General features: G+C 38.1%; 1 protein-coding gene and 1 non-coding gene across 2 annotated transcripts in view; both read right to left on the bottom strand.

The window, feature by feature from the left end:
* Window positions 1-4,748: 4,748 nt before the first annotated feature.
* The window catches only part of LOC121524646 (NADPH oxidase 4), a 37,907-nt gene continuing 17,268 nt past the window's right edge, over window positions 4,749-25,387 (bottom strand). The window contains exons 9-18 of the mRNA XM_041810076.1: window positions 22,885-23,044; window positions 19,495-19,659; window positions 18,219-18,281; window positions 17,435-17,495; window positions 15,904-15,985; window positions 10,443-10,562; window positions 10,228-10,336; window positions 9,032-9,100; window positions 4,983-5,083; window positions 4,749-4,902 (exon numbers count right to left, since the gene is read on the bottom strand). Of these exons, the coding sequence (XP_041666010.1) occupies window positions 4,782-4,902; window positions 4,983-5,083; window positions 9,032-9,100; window positions 10,228-10,336; window positions 10,443-10,562; window positions 15,904-15,985; window positions 17,435-17,495; window positions 18,219-18,281; window positions 19,495-19,659; window positions 22,885-23,044 (1,051 nt within the window). The 3' untranslated portion in view covers window positions 4,749-4,781. The remainder of the gene's footprint in view (window positions 4,903-4,982; window positions 5,084-9,031; window positions 9,101-10,227; window positions 10,337-10,442; window positions 10,563-15,903; window positions 15,986-17,434; window positions 17,496-18,218; window positions 18,282-19,494; window positions 19,660-22,884; window positions 23,045-25,387) is intronic.
* Window positions 8,275-8,346, bottom strand: trnad-guc. Its single transcript has one exon. It is a non-coding gene; the product is annotated as a tRNA-Asp (tRNA).

Genomic DNA, 25,387 nt, shown 5'->3' with positions numbered 1-25,387 from the left:
AGCAGTGTAATTACTCAGAGTAAGCTGTGTTTGCTCAGAGAAAAGGAGTAAGCATGTGCAGTAGAGGTATTGTAATACTTAATACTGACAAAGTACTTTGTACTTTTAATTTACATTTTTAAGTTACCAAAATAAGAGACATATTTAAGCTGCCATTAAACTGTCCATCTCACCTTTGTGTCTGTCAGGGTGTTAGTTGTGTTGCGTATATTCAGATCTACACATATGGAAAATATATTTTTTTTGCCTACCTGCCACAGTGGCTGTGCATCAAAAATCTACTCAATGTTCTTTTCTTTTTTTTTACCAGCCACATTATCATACCAGCCATGGGCAGCATAAAGTAATTAATTATAGTATGATAGTCAAGGCTTATAGTATCCCATCTATAGCGCCTTAACCACTCAACTACCGGCGCACCCCCATCTATATTTAATAAATAGAAATGTTTCAGCTATAAAGGTATGCTCTATGTCTTCTTCATACATAGAAAAAGTTTACTTATTTGTTATTTTGATGCTGGTTAGTTTCAGTTATAACATGCCCCTAAAATGCAGATTTAACTGCAACTTAACTCAACTGAGAGGCAAGATAACCAATTTATTGAGCTTATATTTTATTCTTCTGTTTTCTTCCACACATTTTAAAGCACTTTGTAATTCCTGTTCTTTACAAGGTCCACAAGTAAAGTTACTATATTAGGTTAAAGACAGCAGGATGATTTGCCAGGGTTCACTGTGCAGGTAGGTCTGCTTGGCTTTGCTCATCAAGTCAGTAGGAATGAGCAGAAATCCACTCAGTTCATGCTGCTACTGTCTCAAAAATCCCTATTACATTACTTTATCTACCTGCCAGAAATACCTACATTTAGTGGGTGCCAATTTCCCACCATGCTTTGAATCATTTACAATTTATTTGAACAGGTTAACTGTTTATTAAAATATGAGAGTTCATGTAAATATGATTATTCAGTCAGTATAAAATCTTCATAGTAAATCAAGTTAAAAAAAATTTTGCCTTATCTTTTGAGACAAAACAAAGTCCTTATGTTATACTTTATCTGGTCTGACATTATCAGAGACTGATCAAAAAACGAAATTGATTGAAGCTGCATCTCTGAGATGCAACCAAGATTTAAATTTAACCCAAGGTCCACTCGTCATACTTCAACAAATATTTGTGAATGTCCTTAAAATATTCATCCAATTGTACTATCATTTATAACTAATGTGGAGTGAAGTAACATTACAATTCTACATAGTGAAATCAGTCAGAATATATGTAAACACTCTGTGTTTATCTAATCACTTTCAATGATTTAGTAGCTGCTTTTTCACATTTTTTTGTAAGGAGGTACCAGTACAAACGAAGGTCAAGATAATGCCACTTAAATTACATAACTGTGTTTCTGTAGAACATCTTTAAGACTTTATGTGTGAATTCTAAGGATGCACAATATTGGATTTTTGCTCTTATCCAAAATGCTGACAGCAATACTAACACTGATATTTACATATCAGTATAGACCTAAAACTTCAGTCCTTAAAACTAACAATTTTAGGTTTTAAGATGAACAAATATACACATTTGAGTCCTTAATACACATTTTAAAGTGTAAGGAGTGATGATGACTTAAGAAAAAGACTTAGGCTAACAAAGGTCTGTCGGTGCATCCTAAAACTAGCCAATATTTACAGCTGATACAGACTGATATCAATAGCTAAAATATCAGTTGTAAATATCAGCAGAAATGTTCCTATCTGCCAGTACTGAAATGATGTTGATGATATTATGCATGCCCAGTGATTTAATGACAGAAACTGTGCCAAGACTGTTAATAACACACTTTCTCACAATGTGAATGTATCAAGATATATTAAATAGAAAATCTGTTTTATTTCAGGATATTCCTGAAAGTAGATATACAGTTCAAACATTAAATACATTTATTTTTTTGAAAAAAGCTAATAAATTGCAGCAGTCACAATTTTGGAGAATACAGCTGTTGCAGTCATAAAATCAAAGATATTTGAATATTATTCATTATGGAAACATGTTAGTTTGAGGTCTGTGCTTTTCCTGAAATAATAAAACACATATTTTGACAAACATTTAAAAGTACTGCTATTGATTTGTATCCACATCCCATTTTTCAGTGAGTAATGGTACTTTTCAAGATATTTTGACAAAAATGACACTAAGTGAAGGAATTGTCAAAGCCCTGCTGAAAATGTTCACATAAAATAAAATAACTTTAAACAGTATAAATAAATTGTAATAAACTAAGACATACTGGCACGAGGTGTAGTGTAGGTTTGCTTTGTATAGAAAAAGATACAGGATAAACATACATGAAAAGGAGCAGATGGTTACATTAAAAACTAAAACAAAGAAATGTCCACAATAAGTCCATTTTGGTTCGACTGCTTCACTGTTGACAGAAATCCAGCTGGATCCAAAACTCAGTGCTGTCTCCTGAAGTGAAACTGTGCCAACACAACTTTGGAGAGCTTAAGTCCACAACATTTGTCCAGCTGGTCTCTGTTTCAATTTGTCAAACACTTTACCCCCCCCCCACGAAAAAGGGTTTTTGTCATCAGGTACTATTACATCAAACAAGGCAGTGAAAATATTACTTTATCAAGCATTCAGAAACTAAAGTTCCTAAAGGGGATTGTGACTGCATTGCTCCATTATGGCTATGACTTTCACTAATGCTTACAATGAAATGATATATCACTGCTTAAATGCCCTTCTGCCCGTATTTACCCGTTTTTCTTTTTGGATATCGAAGAGATTAAAGGTTGCTATGAAATTATACTATTTGGGATCTTTGCCCTACATAACTTGAATATTTCAAGTCATTATATTTGGGACTAATTAGATAACAAGTTTATATTTAGTTTGGTTTGCAGTTGACTTGACACTTAGTTCAACCCATTTTGTATTTAAAAGGACTTTTGAAGTAGAGTTGTGAGGAACTTTTTTATAGTAATCATATTAGCCACAGGAGACGCCGGTAGGCCCCTTTAAGGAGAGACTGGACACAGTGTCAGCGTAAAAACTGGGCTAAAGACTTCACTAATCTGAAGGACAAAAATGCTTAGTAGCCACTTCGCTTTAGCACAATCTCTGTGTTCTCCGTGTTCCTCTGTGGATCCAGCAGGTCGGGTCAGGTATGAGAGCATATCCCTCATAGCATATATCACTTTGCTGCGTTAGCCTTGGTCCAGTACTGCTCTGGCCTACCGATGGAAATCCTCCAGGCCTGCCCCAGGCCCATGCCCCAACTCTCCAGGTATCTCCACAACTCCCCTCTCCATGACGAATGCTGTCACCCCTGGCACTGGGTCCTGGGTACCCAGTATAGGGTGAGCTGGCTGTAAAAGCACAGCTGCTTTTCCAGATATCAGGCAGCTGACCCTTCCAATCCTTCCTCTCCTGAGCACGTCAGCTTTAGATATATGGTCTTGCCAATGATACTCAAAGATGCACCAAAGAGAAGCTGTCACAAAGGAGCCCAGCAGGCGTCTCTGGCCATCAGTCAACATCCAGGCCTCACAAGGGTATTGTTAGACCAGGAGGACCAAAGACTGAAAGACTCTAGCTTTCGTCCACATGTTCAGGTACAGGGAACACCACACTGTCTTACTCAGAGAACCCATCGCCCTATGCATAAGACCAAGTCTATGGTTGACCTCAGCATCACAGGAAGAGGATCGATGGATTACACTGCCTAGGTAGGTGAACTGTCACCATTCACAGACACAGATTCAATGGCATCCAAGGCAACCCCAAATGCCTGGATCTTTGTTTTGGCTCAAGGAGACAAGCATTACCAACACTTCAGGCTCCTCACTCAGCAAGTTAAGAGCCCCTGCAAGGACAGTCTCTGCAAGGATCACAGCATCATCAGCAAAGTCCAGATCAGTGATCTGGATATTGCCAGATGACATTCCACAGTTTGCTGCCCCTGTTACCCACCCTATTATCCAGTCCACACAGGTACTGAGGAGCGCAGGGGGCTAAGACCCTGACTTACTCCAGAGTCATCTGGGAAGCAGTCAGCCAGAATCCTTCAGAGGGCATCCATACTCACCGAGTTGAATGCCAGCAGGACTTGCCTTAAAAGGGTCGTGCTTACAAGCATCTTCTGTGACTAGTATACATACTTACAATTTACAAACACATACAACTCCACTTCAAATATACTGAAATATCTCTGTAATTCCACTTTTTTTTAGAGTTTCAAAAGATTTCTCCAATCCTTGCATGTTGTTGCAGATCTGCTCCACAACCAGCCTCTCACCTCTTATGTAATGTCTCATGTTTGTAGCAGTGGAATTGTTAAATCTTTTTTCCCCCATATTGGCCTTTAACATGAGAAAACTAATAATTTGCACCAATGCAATATGTGTCATAGAACAGAAGGAATTCTAAGGCAAAGTCTCCGTGGTTTTACTCAGAGGTTGGTTGGACGAGGAGCTGAGGGCGAAGCTTTTAGCACCCTCTGGTGGATGACAGGGCAAGGCTTGAGACTCAAGGAAAAGTCTCAGCCTGTTGGGCCCTTTGTTAACCATTGGCAAGGATGCATATGAAATATAAATTTAACCTGTAAATGCATATGTTTCTTAGACAATATATGTTTAGTTGGATCGCTGAAAAAAATTCAAGTAACCAAGGCTAGCCAAAGAAAATGACTTCAAAAAAGAAGATTTGCCAGAATGAAGTCTGAAGAGCCATTTATCTATATGCAGAGAAATGTAAGCTCTGATGTTTGATCAGCTGAAGGACTCCTTATTGAATTCAAAGGTAGTTCCAGTGGATTGGGCTGAGTTACACAGTCTGTGCAGAGTCCTGGAGATGCCTTTTGGTCCACAGCAGAAAACTCCAACTCGTTTACTGTAACCAGAGAGAGCAAGATTTAAAACATAACCTAAAACTTAATTCAAAGTCTACAGCTGAATTCCCTCTCAACTCACTGCTTATTGGTCTTTGCAATCTCATCAAACAGCAACTTCCATTGGGGACGACCGACCAGCAGTCTTGATGTGAGTGGACGGTACCTCTCCTCAGACATGCTCTGGAAAAAGATCACATATGGGAAATCTTTCTGAAAAAATTCTGGTGATTTTACAAGATTAAAGCTGAGGTATGGGTGGTGGTAGTTAAAAAACATAAAGAGAAAAGTAAGAGGTCAGAGTTCTTTGCATTACCAAAAATTAAAGCCTGTTTGTTACACATCACAGGTCTACAAGGTTGTCAAGACTTTAAGCCTCTTGTTCTTGCCGTTTCATCAGAAATATTAATCATAATGGGAATATTTCCATAAATGCTGTACTCTCTGCCATCTTGCTTGATAAATTAGCTACCTATACATGCACACTGACACAACTGTAGGTCTACCTCTGCTGGTATGCTGCTACCTGCTCAAAGGTAAAGGCAATACTTTGTGATGCGTTGCCCCTCACACTCCTGTCATGTGACCATCAAAGAATATAAAGCCCAATATTCATCCTCACAAAGTCATTTATTCCTCCATGCCAGTTATAGCCAAGTCAGAGGCGTGTTTTTAGGTTGTCTGTCTGTGCAAGCCATATCTCAAAAGCACTCTGATTTTTTTTAAATCAAATTATGCACTAATGTTAACCCTGACCCAAGGATGAACTGACTGGATTGTGAAGGTCATAGGTCAAGGTCATTGGGCCTCATGTCCATCCCTTACTTTCCATGCCAGGATATATGCAGGAATCTTGAAGTTCATTTTAATACCTTTTAAAGACTTTTTTAAGACCTTCTCAATATTTTTTAATACCTCACCGCCACTTCAAGCTGTAACCATTTACATCATTGATATTTTTAACTTAACAGTTTTAGTTTGTGATAAAGACTATAGACCACTATGATACAACAAAATTCAAATAGGCTGGGATAGTAAATCTTTGTGCTTCTGAATTTCCTGAATTTGCACCATTGTTAAATCTCATTCAATGGTGAACTAGTTCAATTTTTGAAGTCAAAGGTCAGAGATGAAGGTCACTGGATCTCATGTCCATCACATGGGCCTTTTTGGAAACACAGTGTCTATATAGCTAAAGAAACCTTTTCACAAATGCCTGCTAAGACGCAAGGATTAACTCATTAGATTTGGAAGTCAAAGATCAACAGTCAAGATCATTATGCTGAAATGTAATGACTGCTAGAGAACATAATATCTCAAAAATGCTCTGAGGGATTGTTTTCATATTTTGCAAACATGTTCACTGTCTCTTAAGGATGACCTGATTACATTTTGTAGGTAATAGCTCAGAAGCAAAGGTCATTAGGCCTCACAGGCAACCCTTGAACATAAGATTTGTACCACAGAAAACACCCTAGCCCTTCCTCTTGACCCACCACTGTACTTTTATTGTCTGGAAATTTCCAAGGGGCATACAACGGCCAGGAAGCAGTTCAAAAAATTTCATGAAAACACTAGGTAATTTTTTAAAGTGTTTTTACCAGTGGGATTTCATTCTTTCTAACCCCCCTCGTAAACTCATTCTTTTCATTGTGGCCTTTGTTAGTTGATTTTGTAGTTTACATCTTTTTTCAGTACTTCTGTTCAATCTAAAAATATAATATTAAATAACTACATCTATCATTTTCAGATTGATCTGCTTTTTCATTGGAAAAGATGATCATGAGCAAATAATATATAACCATATTACAACATTCACCTCCAATACAAACTTTTCCACACAGTTTAGTTCTGTAAGTCACAACATATGAGTTAATTTTGTGTTACCTCTACCCATCTAAATATCTTATTAAGTAGCAGTAACAATTTATCAATTTTTTTCTTTAGTTATTTTCAATTTACTTTAATATCTTTTTTAAAAAATCAATGTGTAATACTGATGGTCATTTTAAATGTGCTTTTTAAAAGTCATGGAGTATCATTCTTTCTGGCTCCTGGTGAGATAACTGTCAACTACATGTTTCATATTGCGTTCAGCCGTGTTTCTGTATTTGTCTGTTTATTTGAAAAAAAAATCTCACTGAGGAAGCAGGAAATTTTCTCTCAAATATAATTAAATTTGCTTTCTAAAGTCATGTTACCACTGATAAAGGAAGTCAGCTGTTCAAATGAATGCTAAGTTTTAAATGTTTTCTGACAATGTCATAAACATTAAATACACAGTACATCTTTATTGTGCTGCTATAAACAACAGCTTTTATGTAAAAGTTCTCTATCTTTTCTCTGCCTTCAGTTGCTTCGTTTATCTAGCTTTGAACCTGCACACTGTTACAGCCTTTGCTCTCTATGTAAAGGGCCATCGAATGTTATCTATAGAGCAAACAGCTGTAAGCAGTTATCTGAAAGGCAATCTAATCCCAAGACTGGGCAATCTGAGATCCTCTGCTGTTAAAAGCACAACAGGAAGAGGAAAATTCTGGTTATCAAGCATTGATTTAACAAGAAACACATGATCTAATATTATTTTATCATTAATGGTGATGATATTATTATTTCTAGCACCATTTAGCAGTATTTTCTCTTTACATTTGTATTTGTATTGTATATGTATTTGTATATTTATAAACTGATAATCAAACAGTAAAATTGCTCAGAGTTATTAGTTTAGCAGCTTGTCAGCTGGAAGAAAAAAATTGTCACAGCACTTTGGACACTCAAAATGTCATCCTATCTTTATTCATAATTCTGTGGCAGCTGAGCTCAAATTAATCACTGATTACATTATTCAACTTCAAAGACAGGCTGAGAGATCTAAAAGAAAAAAAAGCAATGTTTAACAGAATAACACTGATTCAGTTTGAGTCTGACACGACAACCCACTAAACAACCTAAATCCCAAGCTACTACAAGGAGGTGGGTGTTTGACAAAGGTTTTTTTTACTGCGCTTCAAGCCACCCAGTTCATTATAAGCCCGTATTTATCTCAAAGCAGCTCTCAAACAGTTCGGGATTTTTTTAGTCAAGGCAACAAAAAGAACAATCAGCCGATTTCTTGGACTTCTAAAGGGTCTTTCTCCTAAGACAGTTACTTACAGTAACTGTCTCTTCAAACTTACAGTTTGATGTTTGCAGAGAGTATGAGCTTGACCCACTGCAAAAACAGAACATAAATACAATAGAAATTTAAAAAAACAAAACCATGAAGTGCTTAGCATTGTTAACCAGCAGCAGTGCTACCTCTGAGTCATGCCAGACCGGTTTTACAACCCCCTCCCCCACTGTGAGCTGGCCCTGTGCCATAAAAGAGCGTTAATCTCCCCGTCGGGGAATCGAACCCCGGTCTCCCGCGTGACAGGCGGGGATACTCACCACTATACTAACGAGGAGTTGTGAGAGCTTTCACTACAAGATGAATCATAAAGAATGCCAGACAAAGGACAATGGTTTCCGCAGTAACAGATCAAGCTTGGTTCATTGGGTTGATGAAAATGCAGGCCTGATATTTAAGAAGATTTGACAATATCATGAGTGATAAGACACTAATCAATTCACAAGAGTAAACACTGGCTGCTGTTTAAAATGTGCATGAACAATTTTGTATGGAATAAATCTGTTTGATTATTAAAGAAAATTATTTATTAATGCTCTTGTTGTCTTTCTTTTTTATTTCTTTTGCTGAGTAAGTAAGACAAAAAGCATTATTGTGAATAATTTTTAATGGTTAAATAACAAATATAGTGTGAAATGTTTCAATAATGTCTCCAATAACAGTTTGCCACAGCAAGAAAATGTGAAGGGAATATGAAGAGGAATTTTTAATCAGATCATGCTGCATTTATACTCTCTGAATCATTTTTTTATTGTATAGTTTTGAAATGAAAGATAAAGGTGAAATTCACCGTCTTTCTCTGTCTTATGCTGCCCCTTAGTGGTGAAATATGTACAAACAGTGAATAAAGGATCAAATTAATGAATGGTTGAAAAGACAAAGACACATGAAGAAAATAATAAAAGGATAAACATAAAATGTTTGACCGTTTAGTGTGTGTTTTATATGTGTGTGCCCTCTACCTGCAGATCGTCCGGCTGACTGACGTACAGTTTCAGATTGAAGTAGTCTGGTCTGTTATCCCGCCACAGCTAAAAAAAAAAATACATGAATAAGGTTTCAATGTTTAATGGTGCTTTGATGCTCCAGGTATAATCCAACAAAGGTTTTACTAGGATAAAGTGCAGCAGTCATGCCCTATGTAGAAGAGGTAAATTCATAAACAGCCACAAGATGGCGATGCATTCATATAAACCTCAAACTAAAAATGGCCATTTTAGTTAAATTACATTACATTCTTTTCAAAAACACACATATTAACTATTTGTTACAAGGGAACTCTAACTTATCTAACTCTGCAGAGGTTGAAATGACGAATGCCTTTAGTTATTCTGTGTTTATGAATGAAGACTTTTAAAGCCCAGGTGCCACATTAAGTCTCTCTACTCTTCCACAGCTTTTTAACCTCTGGCCTTCCTCTTCCCATTAGAACCCACAAAACTTTCTTTGACCTTCTAGCTCTATCAGCCTGCAGCAAGTTGACTATCTTTGCTGGGAAAACTCACTTTGCTCACAAATTTCTGGTTAAACCACACATTTTAGGGACTTGCACAGAAATGTTGACGGTCAAGTGTCCCATTAGAGAATCAAGAAAGAATCTTTAGACACAATTCTGATCTTCTGATCGCTGTTTAAGAAGTTATCAGACTCTGAGTGTGAACCCCAGAATGGACTCAATTTAAATGTTTTGCATTTTTTAAAGGATTTTTTGGGCTTTCAATGTCTTCATTTGAGAGACAGGAGAGTGGACAGAGACAGAAGAGAAAGAGAGTGCAGGAAATGACATGAAGAGCACTAGGCTGCTTGCCACAAAGACAAAAGCCTCTTAACTTATTTTAGGGTTTACAATACTGAACCATACCAAACTGTTATCAATCAAACTGGACCAACTGGTGGAAACACAGCTAAAGTGATGTCTATTTAGTGTGTAGCTCCACCTTTTGAGAGGGATAGGTAAGCTTGGCACCCTTTCAGAGAAGTGCCAAAAAAGGCAGAATAAGACGGGTCAGTTATTTGGGACCCTTCCAACTAGACTGCTTGGTGAAAAAGACCTAAGTGTGCACCGATTTATCCGCAAGGGCACTGACGCCCCTCAATTTAATTTTTCATGCTGTAATCAATATAAAAGGGGGACTATATAATGCAGACTTAGGCTGACCTTATGATGAAGAGCACTCAGCAGCTCAGCGAACCAGTAGAAGGACTGGAGCTCCCTGCAGACCCACACAAAGTACAACCTCTGCAGCCTGAAACTTGTCCAGTCATTACTAAATGTGAAGCAGGGAAGAAGAAAGGCAGAAAAAACACATTCAGAAAGTAAACACTTTAACTGTTCATCATCAGTAAATCTGTGCTGTTTTTATGGTAACTCACAGTAAAGCATGAAGCACACATGCAAATGGCGTGACTCCTATTCCTCCCGCAACACAAAGGCTGACGTCGTAGTTAAACACTTCCTCTGAAGGACTTCCAAATGGGCCGTCGACATAAACCCTGAACATACAGTGTTGACAAAAACACAACAATTACCCAAGAAACTGGACAAATAAACACATGGATATTTATACTTTCCCCGCAGGGCTAAACACACGTGGGGAGACAAACATCCTGCATTTGAAATCCCAGACAGTGTGAGTGTTTCTGTGTGGACAGACAGAAAGTGATCCCCCAAACACACACTCATCTCTACAACAGCTGCTCAAACACTTTTGTCATGGACAAAACACACACATGCATGCAGATATAAAATAACCAAGCAAAGAGAAACCTAAACATTTCTCTGCATTAAAAAAACTGACACAAGTATATTCAAACACTTCATATGGAACTGAAAATGATTCCCAGAAAATGGTTGTAAATGTTAAAGCACTGTTAACACACCCTAACACCCATGACAAGGCCAAGAGAGGTTGGCTTAGCACTACTGTCACATCATAACATAAGCTGTGATCTCAGGGACACTTGTGAGTTTTTTTTTTTTTTTCTCATGGCCAAAAAAATTTAAGTGCAAGTTTTACAGCTTTAAGTTCTTTGGATTCCAGGGCTGTGCAGTGCAGTTTTTGGACACATGATTAAAAGTCACACACAAACATACATCCCTTACACACTGATTTCAATGCAATTTTAAATATCCATTGCAAACAAATTTGCAGCACAAGTAGTTAAAAAGCAGTGAAGATGATTTTGTGGTTTTTTTCATCTCTTGAAAGAAAATGAAAGAAACTGGGTTCATCTGCTCCTGAAAAATTAGCACAAGTTCATGTGTCATTAGTTCTAAAAAAGCCTGTTGGAGTTATAGAGCGCATCCTTTCAAATTTTAATGGTTAAGTACAAATATTGGCCTGCATCAGGTGCAGGTTTGGTTCAGTGCTTAGAGCAGGCGACTGTAAAGGGAGGCTGTAGTCCTTAACCCACCAGTCGCATGATTTTTTCCTGGTCTTGGTGCATAAGAACATTCTGGAGTCAGTATCCAAACATTACTAATACAACATGAGACCATCTTTCTTTTCAAACATGCAGCAACTCTGGACAAAATAAAACAGACTCAGTTTCAGTTCTGATTTAGCTTGGCTAGCAGTTATCCTCTCTTCCACACTAAACTTGATTTGAGGTTGTTTTTCTATCTGACCACATTACTGACTACATTGATTGTGAATAAAATGACAACAAAACTGATAAACCCCTGTCATCTCCTTCCTGAAACACATAGAAGAGACCATGGTAGCCTCAAAACTAACAAAAACACACTATAGCCTCACCAGAACTTATGTTTGGTTTGTCTGGGCTACATGAGAAAACATAGCAGCCAACTTGGAAGCAGATCTCTACTGGTATACTTATACAGCACTTCCTGTGGCAGGGCACTGCTGTGACACGGACTCTTTTCCTGTGCTTTACTTATGCTGAACACTCCATGAGCAGTCTGTTCTCAGACAAAAAAGTCTGATCTGACCCACAGTCTTCACTCAGAGTTTCAGCTTTCACCCTTTGGAGGAAGATACCGGGGCCTTCAAACCAGGCTGAACCACTGCAGGCATTCATTTGTGCCTTTAACATTTAGCAGGTAATGTAGGAGAAGTTAAAGGGTTGTGCAATATGACAATACTTAACCGCTGCCAGAGTCCAAGACATGCTTTCTACCAGGACATTAGAGTTTATCTTTTCTCATTTTAAGATGGTTCTTTCTCATTTCTGGCTCATATTTAATTCTGCTATTTTCTATTAAGCAAAACACATTTGCTAAAACATCTATTGTTCCAATTGTGTATGAATATGAGCTCAGCAGTGAGACTAATGCATGCTTTATAGCAAAGAGGCTACACTATTGTAATGCTCCTCAGGGGCAGTTATAGTGATGTGGAGGCTTCAGGCAAGGCATTATATGATCCCCTTCTCTATTCTGTTAAAGCAGTCATAGTGAATGAAGAGAAATATTTTGAAGCATTTCTTTTGGGTTAAACCAAAGCCAGGGAACTACAGAATTACATGTGACAGAAATGTAATTACAATTTAATATGCCCCCCCCAAAAAAACAATGTAGGTGCACCATGGGTGTTCATGTACCACAAATCATGATTTTTTAAAATTTATTTCTAATCATTTTACCACACAGAAATCCAGCATTTTATTTAATTTGATATTTTTAGGCCTACATAACAGTGCCAATAAAAACTATTCACCCCCTTGGATGTTTAACCCTTTCAATGATTTAATAAATCCATCATGGTCAGTATAGTTTGGCTTTTTTTGACAATCATTAAGAAATGGAAGGAATATGGTACATGTGTAAATCTGCCTCAGGCTGTCCTCACAAACTGAGTGACTGTGCAAGAAAGAGACTAGTGAGAGAGGCCACCAAGACACCTATGACTACTCCGAAGGAGTTCCAAGCTTCAGCAACTGAAAAAGGAGAGACTCTGCATACAATAACTGTTGCCTGGGCTCTTCACTAGTCAAAGCTTAATGGGAGAGTGTCAAAGACAAAGCCACTGTTGAAGACAACTCATATCAAATCTTGAATAGAGTTCACCAAAAGGCATGAGGGAGACTCCATGGTGAAGTGGAAGAAAGTTCTTCGGTCTGATGAGAGAAAAATGGTGCTTTTCAGCCATCAGACAAGACGCTGTTTGGCACATCAGCACAAACACACCATCCCCACTGTGCTTCACAGTGGGGGCAGCATCATGCTGTGGGGATGTTCCTCGGCAGCAGACCCTGGAGGGCTTGCAAAGGTAGAGGGTGAAATAAACACGGCAAAATATAGGAAAATCCTGAAGGACTATCTTATTCAGTCTGCAAGAGAACCACGGCTTGGGAGAAGATTTATTTCCAGCAAGATAATGACCTGAAGCATACAGCAAAAGTTACACAGAAATGGTTCAGAGATAACCTGACATGCCATATGGATTTGTTTCACACATCCATCTGGAAAACCTCCCATAGACTGTGTTTTGGAAAGAGCAGAGCCTTTGAAAAAAAACTCAGAGGGTGATTGGATGAACCTTCTTGTCTGTCACATCTTTACGGGCCAATCAGAGCAACAAAACACGTGACATTGTGGTTGTGCACCACAACGAAGGAGTAAACTCCATAGAGAACTACATAACGCAAGTCATGGCAACTGTAGAAATGTCAGTACCCAATTTTTGAAAAGAAAACAACCCACTGCTGTTCTTTATTCTTCTTTTAATGAAAAAATGTCATCAAGTTCTGACAAAACTGATGTTATAGCAGCATCCACGCTAATCTCTTCATAATTGCACCTGCCTCTTGTCACTGCTTGCTTACATCATGACTCTGCCGCACCCCAAAGTACTGCCTCTTACTCCTGATTGGTTCTGTCACTTTCTTACAGGGTCCAATCTTTTCAGATGGGAGCTTTGCTAGATGGATTCACCCATGAGAAACACAGAAACGGGCAAATCCATCTGCTTTGCAAGGTTAGTTTAAAGATAGCCTGGACTTGAAAAGGGCTGTTCATACCCCATCCCCATGCAGCTTGACAGAGCTTAAGCAGTTTAGCGAAGAAGAATGGAGTAAAATTGCAGTGTCCAGATATGTGAGCCTGATCAAGACATATCTACAAAGATTCTGATTGCAGCCGAAGGTGCATCTACTAAATACTGAATAGAGCAAAAAATTATGCTGTCACTTATTTTACATAACATATATTTTTTTTTATTCAGTTGACATTACATTGTAGAAATCTGTTTTAATCACTGATTCGTTAATTTAATCATGGAACATTATGAGACAGAGATGTTTTAAAGTTAAATGCAAAGCCAGAACTACACTCCAGGCATGGCTGCTGCACTGTGTCACTCTGTCCAGTGGTTTACTCAAGAAATAGTTCAGAGGATATGCTTCATGTGTCGTAATGTTACATAGTTACACGTTATTATTTCATAGCTGAGTTTGATGAGGGAAAGCAAAAAATACCGCCTGCTTACATAGCATTAGCTGTGCAGCTGGTATATTGGTCCCCCCAGATCTAGAAACAGCTTGCACCAACGACTTAAGGAAACACTATTACTAAGACTATAGGAGTTATGGCAATGGGCGAATTTGCCAAAATGTTGAAGTATCCCTTTAAATGATTGTTTTAGTGTTTGTATGTATTGTTCATTATCATGGCATTTTCATTTCTGATCTAATTCAATCTGTCAACACTTGATTGTGTTAGAAGTTGTGGGGGGTGTAGATATTTTGTCAATCTGTCTAATAGTGTCTCATCATATGTTATTAACTATTCAATGTCTTTTGTGTGTATTAGTTCATGATTGTAATGCATTGTATTTTGTTCTTGTCTGTTTTTATTTTGATTTTTCATCTTGTTAATCATCGATTTAATGTTAATTTAGTGAATCCATACTGGTATTCATACATTTCTACAACACTTTAAACCACCACTGAATTTGCCTGAAAATCAGCAGCACACCAGTACATTTCTGACTTCTTAAATGTTTACACCCCCTCGCGGTCCTTGAGGTCTGCTGATCAGCTTCACCTGGTCGTCCCAAAAACCAGATTAAAAACCCAAGGTCATCTAGCCTTCTCCGTGGCGGCTCCCAAATGGTGGACGAACTGCCACTTGAAATTAAAACACCCCCCACCCTTGCTACTTAAAAATCACAACTTAAAACTCATTTTTATTCTTTGGCTTTTAACTCAGTATGAGAGTTGTGTGATCTCTGTCCTTTTATGTCTTTTATGTTCCTAATCCCTGTGTTTTTAATGGTCTTTTTTTTTGTTCTATGCTTTTATGTGTTTTTATTTTATTTTAAATGTTTTTATGGTGTTTTTGCCTGCTTTTTCATTCCTCTTAATGTTTTTACTCCTGCAGTGTTTGTGATCTTTTTTGTGATTCTACTGTGCACCACTTTGGTAAACTTGAATGCTTTTGAAATGTGCTATATAAATAAAGCAGATTGGATTGGATTGAAAAAACCTTTATGAATAAAGATAAATAGAAAAACTAGTTATGTAACAGCTAGGTTGTTGAGTGTTTGGGGGTCCGTATCAGAATGACATAAATTCAATATAATAGGAAGTTACCCTTATGATAATAGGAGGCCATTACTGTCTTTACAGAGAGATGGGGATGTGATGTTGGGGGTTTGATGGTTTGTTTAGCTCTTTTTTACTGTTACAAAACAAACTCTCCTTCCCTCCAAACCCACACCCCCTCTCTCTATATCTCTTGTCTATCTGTCTCTCCCAAACAGAGAGCAGGAAGAGCTCAGGGTCATTGGTTAGGAGGTCAAAACCTTTGACCCTGCTGTGATTCTGAGCCTTCATGAGAAATCATGTCACAAACTCACGCGCAGAAACATACTTTGGATATCTCCTCTGTTGCACCATGGGAAGGATCTCCAAGTCTATCCTTGGTTCAGGAAGTAGCAGCTGTGTGAACCGCTCTGACCAGAGGAGAGAAGAGGAGAATTATTACAGTTTCACATCATGCAATCTGCTGATTTTACTCTCTAAGAACATACAGTGCAAACAGATGTTAGTGTAAATGTGTTCTCTACATATACAGCCATATTAAGAGGTGTCCATATGCTCCTTTACTATGTTTTCCAGCTTAAAACATGCGCTCATGGCAGATTAAGGGGCCAACACAAACAAACCCACTTTCCTTCCTGTGCATGTGAAAGCGTGTGAGCGTGGATGTGTACAGTAGCGAGTGGAAATGAGTGTTCATGTTCTTGCTTTGTCGCGTTCTCCCTAAGGCCACGACTTCCTCTCTAAGTGAGCCCCTTTAGAGCCAGCTGTATTCAAATTCAGGTTATGCAGTTAAATAAAAGGTGAACACAAAGGAAGAGAATTTGACGGTCTAGTGGCATCATTGGCTGTGTCATAAATCGCATACTTTCACAATGTTCATACAAAGTGTGACATCATATGTACATAGTGCACTTATAATTCATAGTATTCAGTTTTTTGTTAACAAGAAATCTCTGGATGTATATTTGATTAGACATAATCATGGGTGGAAAGTAACCAATTACATTTACTCAAATTACTTTAACTGAACAGTTCTTTTGAGTACTTGCACTTTTACCTTAGTACAATACATATACTTGTTCCTTTTTTCCTGCTTTTCCACCTCTGTTGACTACACAGTAGCACATAGTGAGAGAGTGATTCCACATCACACCCCAGAACAGCTGTTGTTCTCCATCATGCCCTTGGGCAGAGTAGTTTAGATGTGTTTAATGTGTTTGGGTGTTGCCTGTTGTACAGTGATCACTGCTGGGGTTCTTTTGCTCATGTTTCTAGTGAATTGTTGTTTTTGATGTGAGACACACATTTGCACCCTGAGTGAAGTTATCAACAGAGTGAGAGTTCCCACCCATGACTTTAAGTGCTCCTAAAGAACCCATAGTGTGTATTCTTCATCAGTATGTATTGCCTTGCTATGAGCTTGACTAAGACCCACCTTCCACAGATTTTTAAGAGTTACTGCAGCTGAGTCATACTGTAAAAAATTTTAACACTTCAAAAAGTGTAGTTGAACTATATGTAGTGTGGATCAATATAGACACTTTTGAAGTTTGCACTGCAGAACGCTGTCTAACCTTAAAGTTAAGAATTCACAAAACTGAACACGACGAAAAGACAAGCATGCACCACTTGCACAACACAGATAGAATAGGTTAGACAGGCAAAACAAAAAAGTTGTTTTTCTGAGATGCATTGTCTCAAAAGTGAAGGGAGAATGAAGAGGACTAAACAAAAAAGCCTTCTTGCTCTGGAAACCCTGATAGGGAAGAGAAAGTCTGTGCAGGCGTCCTTGTATCTCTGTGTTTTTTTGCATATGTAAGCCATTATATATGAGCATGTGCCTATAAGTGTGTACCCACCAGTCCAGTCTCCCACGACCCTGAGATGGACGCCAAAAGTTGCCTTGCTCTCTGTGGGACACTGCAAGGAGTCAGAGAGCAGACAATGAGTCACAATGAAACGCACATACACAAACAGAAGTGCACTCTCTGACACAGTTGCACATTCTTAAATTTTGTAAAGCACAAGATCATGCACGTGGATCTAAAACACAAGCACACATTCAAGGCAGCACACGGTTAAAACTCATTTCATTACATTTAATAACACGCACATAGACACACAAACACACAGACACGCAGCCTTCCTGTTGGCAGACAGCATTACTAGCCTCAGGGGTCCGTCTGCTCTCTGTCAGAGTGATTCTCTGCCGTCCTCCTCAGAGCTTCATAACACACCAGGCAGAGGCATGCACACACTGAAGTGTGTGGGTATTTGAGTGTGTATACATGAGTTCATCCCCATATGACTTTCAGGCAGTCTTTCTGATTTGGTCTCATAAAATCTGGATTAAATCTCAAAACATCAATAAACAATTTAAATATATAAACAGAATATCACTGAACAACAGAGCTGTCAGTCAAGTGTTCACCAGCAACAGAGGGGGCGGGATGCTGAGATTGTGAGACAAAGAACTGGATGTTCTTTGCCAGGGGGATAAAAGTTTAAGAAACTGTAAAAACATATGTGTGTAAAAGTGTCTACAGTATATACACGTGTTTGTGTGTGTGTGTGTGTGTGTATATACACGTGAAAGTTTTTGCATTGTGTCATGTGTCAGGAATGTGTTGCATAAAGTCTTACCGTTGTTAGGGTAAAAGGATGGTTCTCAAATGAAGAGACACCTGGACAGTTAAGAACAATATACTGAAGAGGTGGATGAAGAGAGATGGCATGACAAAAAGAGAGAAAGGGGGAAGAACGAGGGTTAGAAAGGAGGCATAAAGAGAGGGGAAACAAGAATGAAGACAAACATTTAACATAAAAAACACACTGTCACAGCAATGTCTCAAACTGAAGTTGACGAAATAAAAAGCAATATATAATATATACACCTTATTCCTTGCTCCCGTGATTTGTAGGAGTGACATTTGTTGCCTTGTGTCAAATCGGGATGTACGATTTTAAAAAAATCAAAATGTGATTATTTTGGTTCATATTGCGAATTTGATATAAATTGCTATGATGATCATTTTTATGTAATTCTCATTTTTGGTTAAGACATACATGAACAAAACCATCATTACTACTATAATTAGTATCTATTATTATTTATTCAGAAGTAAAACTGAATGAATATTTAGGGATGTATGGTATTATCTGCATGATATTGTTCTTGGCAGATATTAGCTTAAAAAGTTTATTATCGTGTCGGTAGATATGAAAATTCTGCTGGTATATACAACCAATATTTTGGCTATTAAAAATCTATATATAATAGCTGTAAATATCAGCAGTACAGACAAATATGTAGGTGAAGTTTTAGGCAGGAGCAACAGATCTATGTCAGCAGAAGTCTTTCTCTTTATTCATCCTCATTCCTCACACTTCAAGTATGTCTTTAGGACAGTAATTGTCTAATTTGTTTATCCTCAAACTTTATATTGTGTGTTTTAAGGGCTGAAGTTTTAGGTCTGAAGAGTACACCTAACTATTGGTATCGATTTCAGTATTGGCTAAAATTAATTTATTAATATCTGCATATTGATATCAGCAAAAAATGTCTATTGCGTTAATGTCAAAAGAATTGCATCTCTGAAGCATTCAGACAGTGAACAGCATCTTTAAAGGTGCCAAAACGTAGACATTTCAGAAAATATAACATATAACTTTCAGCATATAATAACATTTAGCTGAATGTTTGACCTAAAAAATAAAGCAGAAATTACTTAACTGAGAATTTATTCCTTTAAAAAAGCGTTGTTGGTGCTAAGTTGCTATAGAAAACACTGGAAGAGATGCATCTTTTACATTGCCGCTACTTGACTCAAATCACATCTACAGTAGACCACCCAGGAATAAGGTAGATTTTAACATAAGACTGAGGTGTAAACATTGTCAGATGAACGCATCTTCTTACCTGTCCAGGGCGAGCTTTAAAGTTTTCCTTTAGCATGCGCAACTCAATGACATCACAGGGGTGCCTGATGACCGTAACTATGGTTACAGGGTTGCTGCTTCGGATGTAGCGGTAAAGACGCTCTGCACAGTAAAGACAGAGAGGACCAGACACCCACAGCCAAGTCTGCAAACACAGAAAGGGAAGAAAACACAATATATAGGTGCATCTCAAAAAATTAGAATATCAGGAAAAGTTCAATATTTTTTGTCACTCTTTTCTGAAAGTAAACACCATGTAATGTATGGACTAGTTACACATAGAGTGCAATATTTCAGGCCTTTATTTCTTGATATGTTGATGATTATGGCTTACAGATAAGAAGACCCAAAATTCAGTGTCTCAAAAAATTAGAATAGCTTTATGGAGATGCTGATTTCATTTTCCAGTAGGACTTGGCACCTGCCCACACTGCCAAAGGTACCAAAAGCTGGTTCAATGACCATGGTGTTACTGTGCTTAACTGGCCAGCAAATTGGCCTGACCTGAACCCCATAGAGAATCCACGGGGTATTGTCAAGAAGAAGATGAGAGACACCAGACCCAACAATGCAGATGACCTGAAGGCCACTATCAAAGCAACCTGGGCTTCCATTACACCTGAGCAGTGCCACAGGCTGATCGCCTCCATGCCACGCCGCATTGATGCAGTAATTCATGCAAAAGGAGGCCCAACCAAGTATTGACTGCATAAAAATCAACATACTTTTCAGAAGCCTGACATTTCTGTTTAAAACCTTTTTTAATTGATCTTATGTTATATTCTAATTTTTTGAGACACTGAATTTTGGGTCTTCTTATCTGTAAGCCATAATCATCAACATTTCAAGAAATAAAGGCCTGAAATATTTCACTTTATGAGTAACTAGTCCATACAATATATGGTGTTTACTTTCAGAAAAGAGTGACAAAAAATATTGAACTTTTTCCTGATACTCTAATTTTTTGAGATGCACCTGTAATTGGATAAAAAGACATCAAGACTTTAAATAATTATGTCAAGAGTTTGTCACATGAAAAAGTAAAATATGCAGTACATAGTACAATTTTCATTGGTGTGTTCAGAGAGCTCAGTAATTATAAACCATGCACACCATGAGAACAACATACTATGTGATGTCATAGTGTTTCATATCACAGCTGTTGTACAAGGTTATGAAAGCGTAATGCATTCACATAAAAGACCAAATTTTGTACTCTTTGTCTGGGCCAGTGACATCTCTATCTCTATCTCTATTTTGGAACTACGAGATACGTTTTGGGGGAAAAAAACCTGCTTCATTTGTCTGAGCTAAATGTTATTTCATACTCTGGATAGTACCCAAAAATTCCAGCTGACACTGAAGCTCTCACCTGCATGTAATATGCGATCCAGCCTCACCCTACAACAGCCTTTTTTAACAAGTATATCCCAATGTTGTAAACAGTCAGGACATTTAAGCTTCCTTGGAAGACCTGTGTCAGACCTTCTGCTGTGATTTCGTTTAGAAATGTTCCTAGGCAGAGGATTTCATATCCAATTTAATACAAAATACTAGAAAAGAAAATTAGCCCTATCTCCCAATAGTAAAGAATCCTTTAAAAAAATTCCTGGATCTAGATGGTGATCAGGATCACTCCCAGAATCTAATCAGTTCTTCCTTATGCCATTTCTGCCATTTCCTGAAAATTTCATCAAAATCCACCCATAACTTTTTGAGTTATGTTGCTAACAAACTAACAAACTAACAACCTAACAAACAAACTAATAAACCCTGCTGATCACATAACCTCCTTGGCAGAGGTAATAATCAGCTGACTAGTCTAAACCCATGAAGGCACATTCGGTAAATCAACTTTAAGCTGCACAGATAAACTATCTCCAGAGTGAAGCTGGTTTACAGAATGAGGCCATTGTTAGCAGAGCTAGTGCTGCCAGCTTACAATCACCTGTGCAGGCTGACATCTACATTCTGTCCACAAAAATAACTCAGAGAGTAAAAAATCAAAAATAAATAAATAAATTATAAAATTGAAAAAAAAAAAAAAAAAAGTTTATTCAGAGATGCAGAAAAACAATAAAAAGTATGTATTAGCATGGCCCAGAGTTTTTCCTATCCATCAGTTATGTTTGCAAAATGTCACCTCTCACTACTAAATAATACAAAAATTGTGGCTTAAGTGTTTGTTGTGCTGCAACAATGAAACTGTGTGCAGTTCTACATCAAACTGTATTTTTTGTATATGTGGCACTTAAAAGTGGTTTGTTAACACCCATGTGTTCTTTTTGTAAGATGAATACATCTTAGATGTCAGAAAAACGGACTCATTACTCACTAGGTTCATACTGAGACTTATAATTATGGTTGTTATATAAAAAGCATGCAGCATTAGCCCTGATACAGGAAGCATTTGAAAACCCACAGGGGCTTTAATCATACTCTCTCATACTAAGAGCATATTCATGAGAATTCATGTCAAGTACAGTTGTAACCATTTGTGTACCTGGGCCCTTTACTTGAATACATAGCAGTGATTGAGCACGACTGTCTACTGTGCCTGCTGTTGCACTAACATCAGATGGGTGAACCTCCCATGATACTCAACCTATGTGAAACATTACTCCTAAAAGCATGTATTTTATTCGTCTTGTATTTTACATTGTATTTCATTTTAGATTCCTGCAAATCCTTTCTGTTATCTTTTGGTTAAATGTTTAATACACTACAGGCTGCACCAACATCTACATTTGCTAAAGACACTAGACTGAACAAAGTGTAACTTGCACTACTGTCAGTTCAAAGTAAAATTGAGAAACCTAGAAATATACATTAAAGATTTTTACTTTCTTTTTTCTTTTGTACTGAACTTGTGCTGAACCATAACTCCAAAACGGAGGTACAGAGAAAATCATAACTTCCGTGAATCTTTACATCTTGTAGAAGTCTCTGCCTTTATGACTCTGGATATGTTATTCTGTTTCCTTACTTTGGCAGTAACTTGTAGCTGACTAATTGCTCGCAGCTCCCCTAAAGCCTGCACAGTCCCATCAGATTTAAGGGGGATTTTATGGGCCTAGTTCGTTGCTTAACGACCATGTGCAAACACATAATCACACCCGCAGGAAGAAACACACACAAACACAGACCTTGAAGTATAAAGAGGATGCCTGCTCCTCCCTTACAGCACAACACCTCTAATAAACAGGACCAACTCCCTCCAACACCTCCCAAATACTCAAACAAAGGTACAACACTTCCACACCCACAACAACAGATGCACACTTTCAGGCACGAGCACAACCCAAACAGGCCCTCGAACGTGTTCACAGGCCAAGACGAACCTCACAGATACCCAAACACACAGACAGACCTGAGGGCAGTGTGGCTGGAAGTGAGCCTCCTCTCTGCATCTCCTCTCCTCATCCTCGCTCTGCTCCAGCTCCTCTCCCTGCTGCTCTGTGCTGCTCTGATTGGCTCGGAGACAGCCAGGAGGGTGGGCCTCCAGGTTTGTTTGATACTTTAGAGCTCCTCTATAAGAAACAATCAAGGTCAAGGTTATTTATTGACAGCTGAGATTAAGAGACTAAAAAAGAACACTGAGATATTATATGAGTGTTTATTTTATCAACCTGGAACACAATTATCCCATTTATGAACACTTTAAGGCTTAGTTTCATTTCTTATAGTTACAAGAGTTATAAGAAACAAGATTAAATTAAGATAGAAGATGGTTTATGTAATTTTGAAACATTAGTTTTGTAGACTCTGCTCATATTTGTACCTTGACATTTGAGCAGTGGAATTACTGATGGCAAGGCATTCTGGGAGATTTCCCATAGTATTCAGTTTGGATTGTATCTCAGGAAAATCTTAATTTGAAGGACCATGTACCTCTCACTCTAATCCTATGCAAAATATAGGGGTAGGGTTAAGTGGTAGGCATGAAGAGTGTATTGGGACTGAGTCATGACTTCCTACAGGCCGGCTCAGACTACACGAATTCAGCCAGATTTAAGCCCGACTGCAACGTCGCAGCTCATCCTCAAAACTCGGGCCCGATTTAGAGAGTCGGGAACAACTAGCGGTCTTGTAGTGTGACATAATTAATGATGCGTCCAAGATGCCCCACGACCACAATTCAACAAGACTAGCATGCCAGAATTTTTCTCACATCATCATCTATGTAGTTTGGCACCCTGACCTGACGTCAATGACGTGAATCCTGACATCTCCCAACAGGGCATCTGCTCCCTATCTTTCATCATCATTTACAAGATTTACCACTTTTGATCTCCTTTTATTCCCTGAAACTAATTTGTAAATTTTATTTTATTTACATTATAACATGCATACCTTAAGTTCTATCTGAGGGAGAGCCAGTCCATATTGTCCTCCTCTTGAGACAACCATAACTATTATCCATAATCCAATCCATAATTGTGTCTTATTTTCCTTTTTTACGAGCAAAAGACCGCTACTGTCACTTAGTGCTTCAGTTGTAGAGTGACTGACACTCTTTGACCTGCCCCCCCGTCAACCTGTGAACCAACTCGCACTCAGTCTCGGAGACAGTGGTGACGTGAGCATACGGTGAGGGGTCAGGATCACTCTTGTAGTGCGGCCAGGTTGTCAGCCAAGATGGGACAAGATTTTTGTTGCGTAGTCTGACATGGTGCTGTCATAAACGACCAAAAAAATCGTGTAGTCTCAGCCGGCCTTAATGTAAATCAATGCAGGAAACCTGGAAATTGTTGGACACTTCTCAGTTAAATGGAAAAACTCTATGAATAGTAACTGATTTGATAACTCTTGTGGGATAAGTTAAGCTAACTTTAATTATACAGCACATTTAAAAACGCTGCTTCACAGGATCAACAATATAACTTTCTAAAATGATGTAAGTCAGTAAAATGCTCAATTTCTTTTCCTGACATTAACACATGTACAGGTGGATTCATATTTTGTCAGTCATACTGAATTTGGGGCTTAATTTTAAAGACTGTTAAAACTGTGGATGTTGAGTGTTTTGTTTCTAACTTTTTTTTTTAATCTTAATTTGTGTTCTGGAGTTGGTAGATAATCACTGGCTGATATAGAGATCCATCTACACACAAACATACAGTGCCTATAAAAGAATTCACCCCTTTGGATGTTTTAGCCTTTTAGTGATTTTATAAATCAATCATTGTCATTATAATTTTGCATTTTTGGCCAAATAAATGACAAAAAAATCTCTTTAATGGCAAAGTGAAAACACATTTCTACAAAGTAATGTCAATTAAATAAAAATATGAAGGTTGAATAAGTGACTTCACAAATATTTACCCCCTTTAAAGAGACTGACCTAATTCAGCAGAGGTCCAGCCAGTTGATGCAAGCAGTCTCAAAGTTAGTGAAATGGTGATTGCCTGAGTGAAGTGAACATGTCTAAAGTGAATGTAGTATAAGACAGCTGTGTCTTGAAGGTCCACTACGTAATTAGTATTCCTGGCTACTATTACAGCATGAAGACAAAGGAACAGTCTTATCGAGGCTGCAAGAGAACTGAAGCTTGGGAAAAGATTTATAGTATTTTCCAGCAAAACAACGACCTGAAGGTTACAGCGAAAGCTGCACAGAAATGGTTTAAAGACAACATGGTGAATGTTCTGGAGAGGCCAAGTCAAAGTCCAGACCTAGAGAGAATCTATGGCCGGACTTAAAAAAAGGGCTGTTCATGCCCAATCCTCATGCAACCTGACCAGTGTTGGGAGTAATGCATTGATAAGTGACAAGTTACAGAAACACTGTTACTTTTGATGGTAACTAGTGGTGTAACACGTTTTTTACAAAATGATTAGCGCTGTTACAATTACTGAGAATTTAAATCACAC

Source organism: Cheilinus undulatus, linkage group 2 (genome assembly GCF_018320785.1).
Source record: "Cheilinus undulatus linkage group 2, ASM1832078v1, whole genome shotgun sequence".
NCBI classification, from domain to species: domain Eukaryota; kingdom Metazoa; phylum Chordata; class Actinopteri; order Labriformes; family Labridae; genus Cheilinus; species Cheilinus undulatus.
The sequence above is the reverse complement of the archived record's forward strand: the minus strand, read 5'-3'. Positions and strand labels throughout refer to the sequence as shown.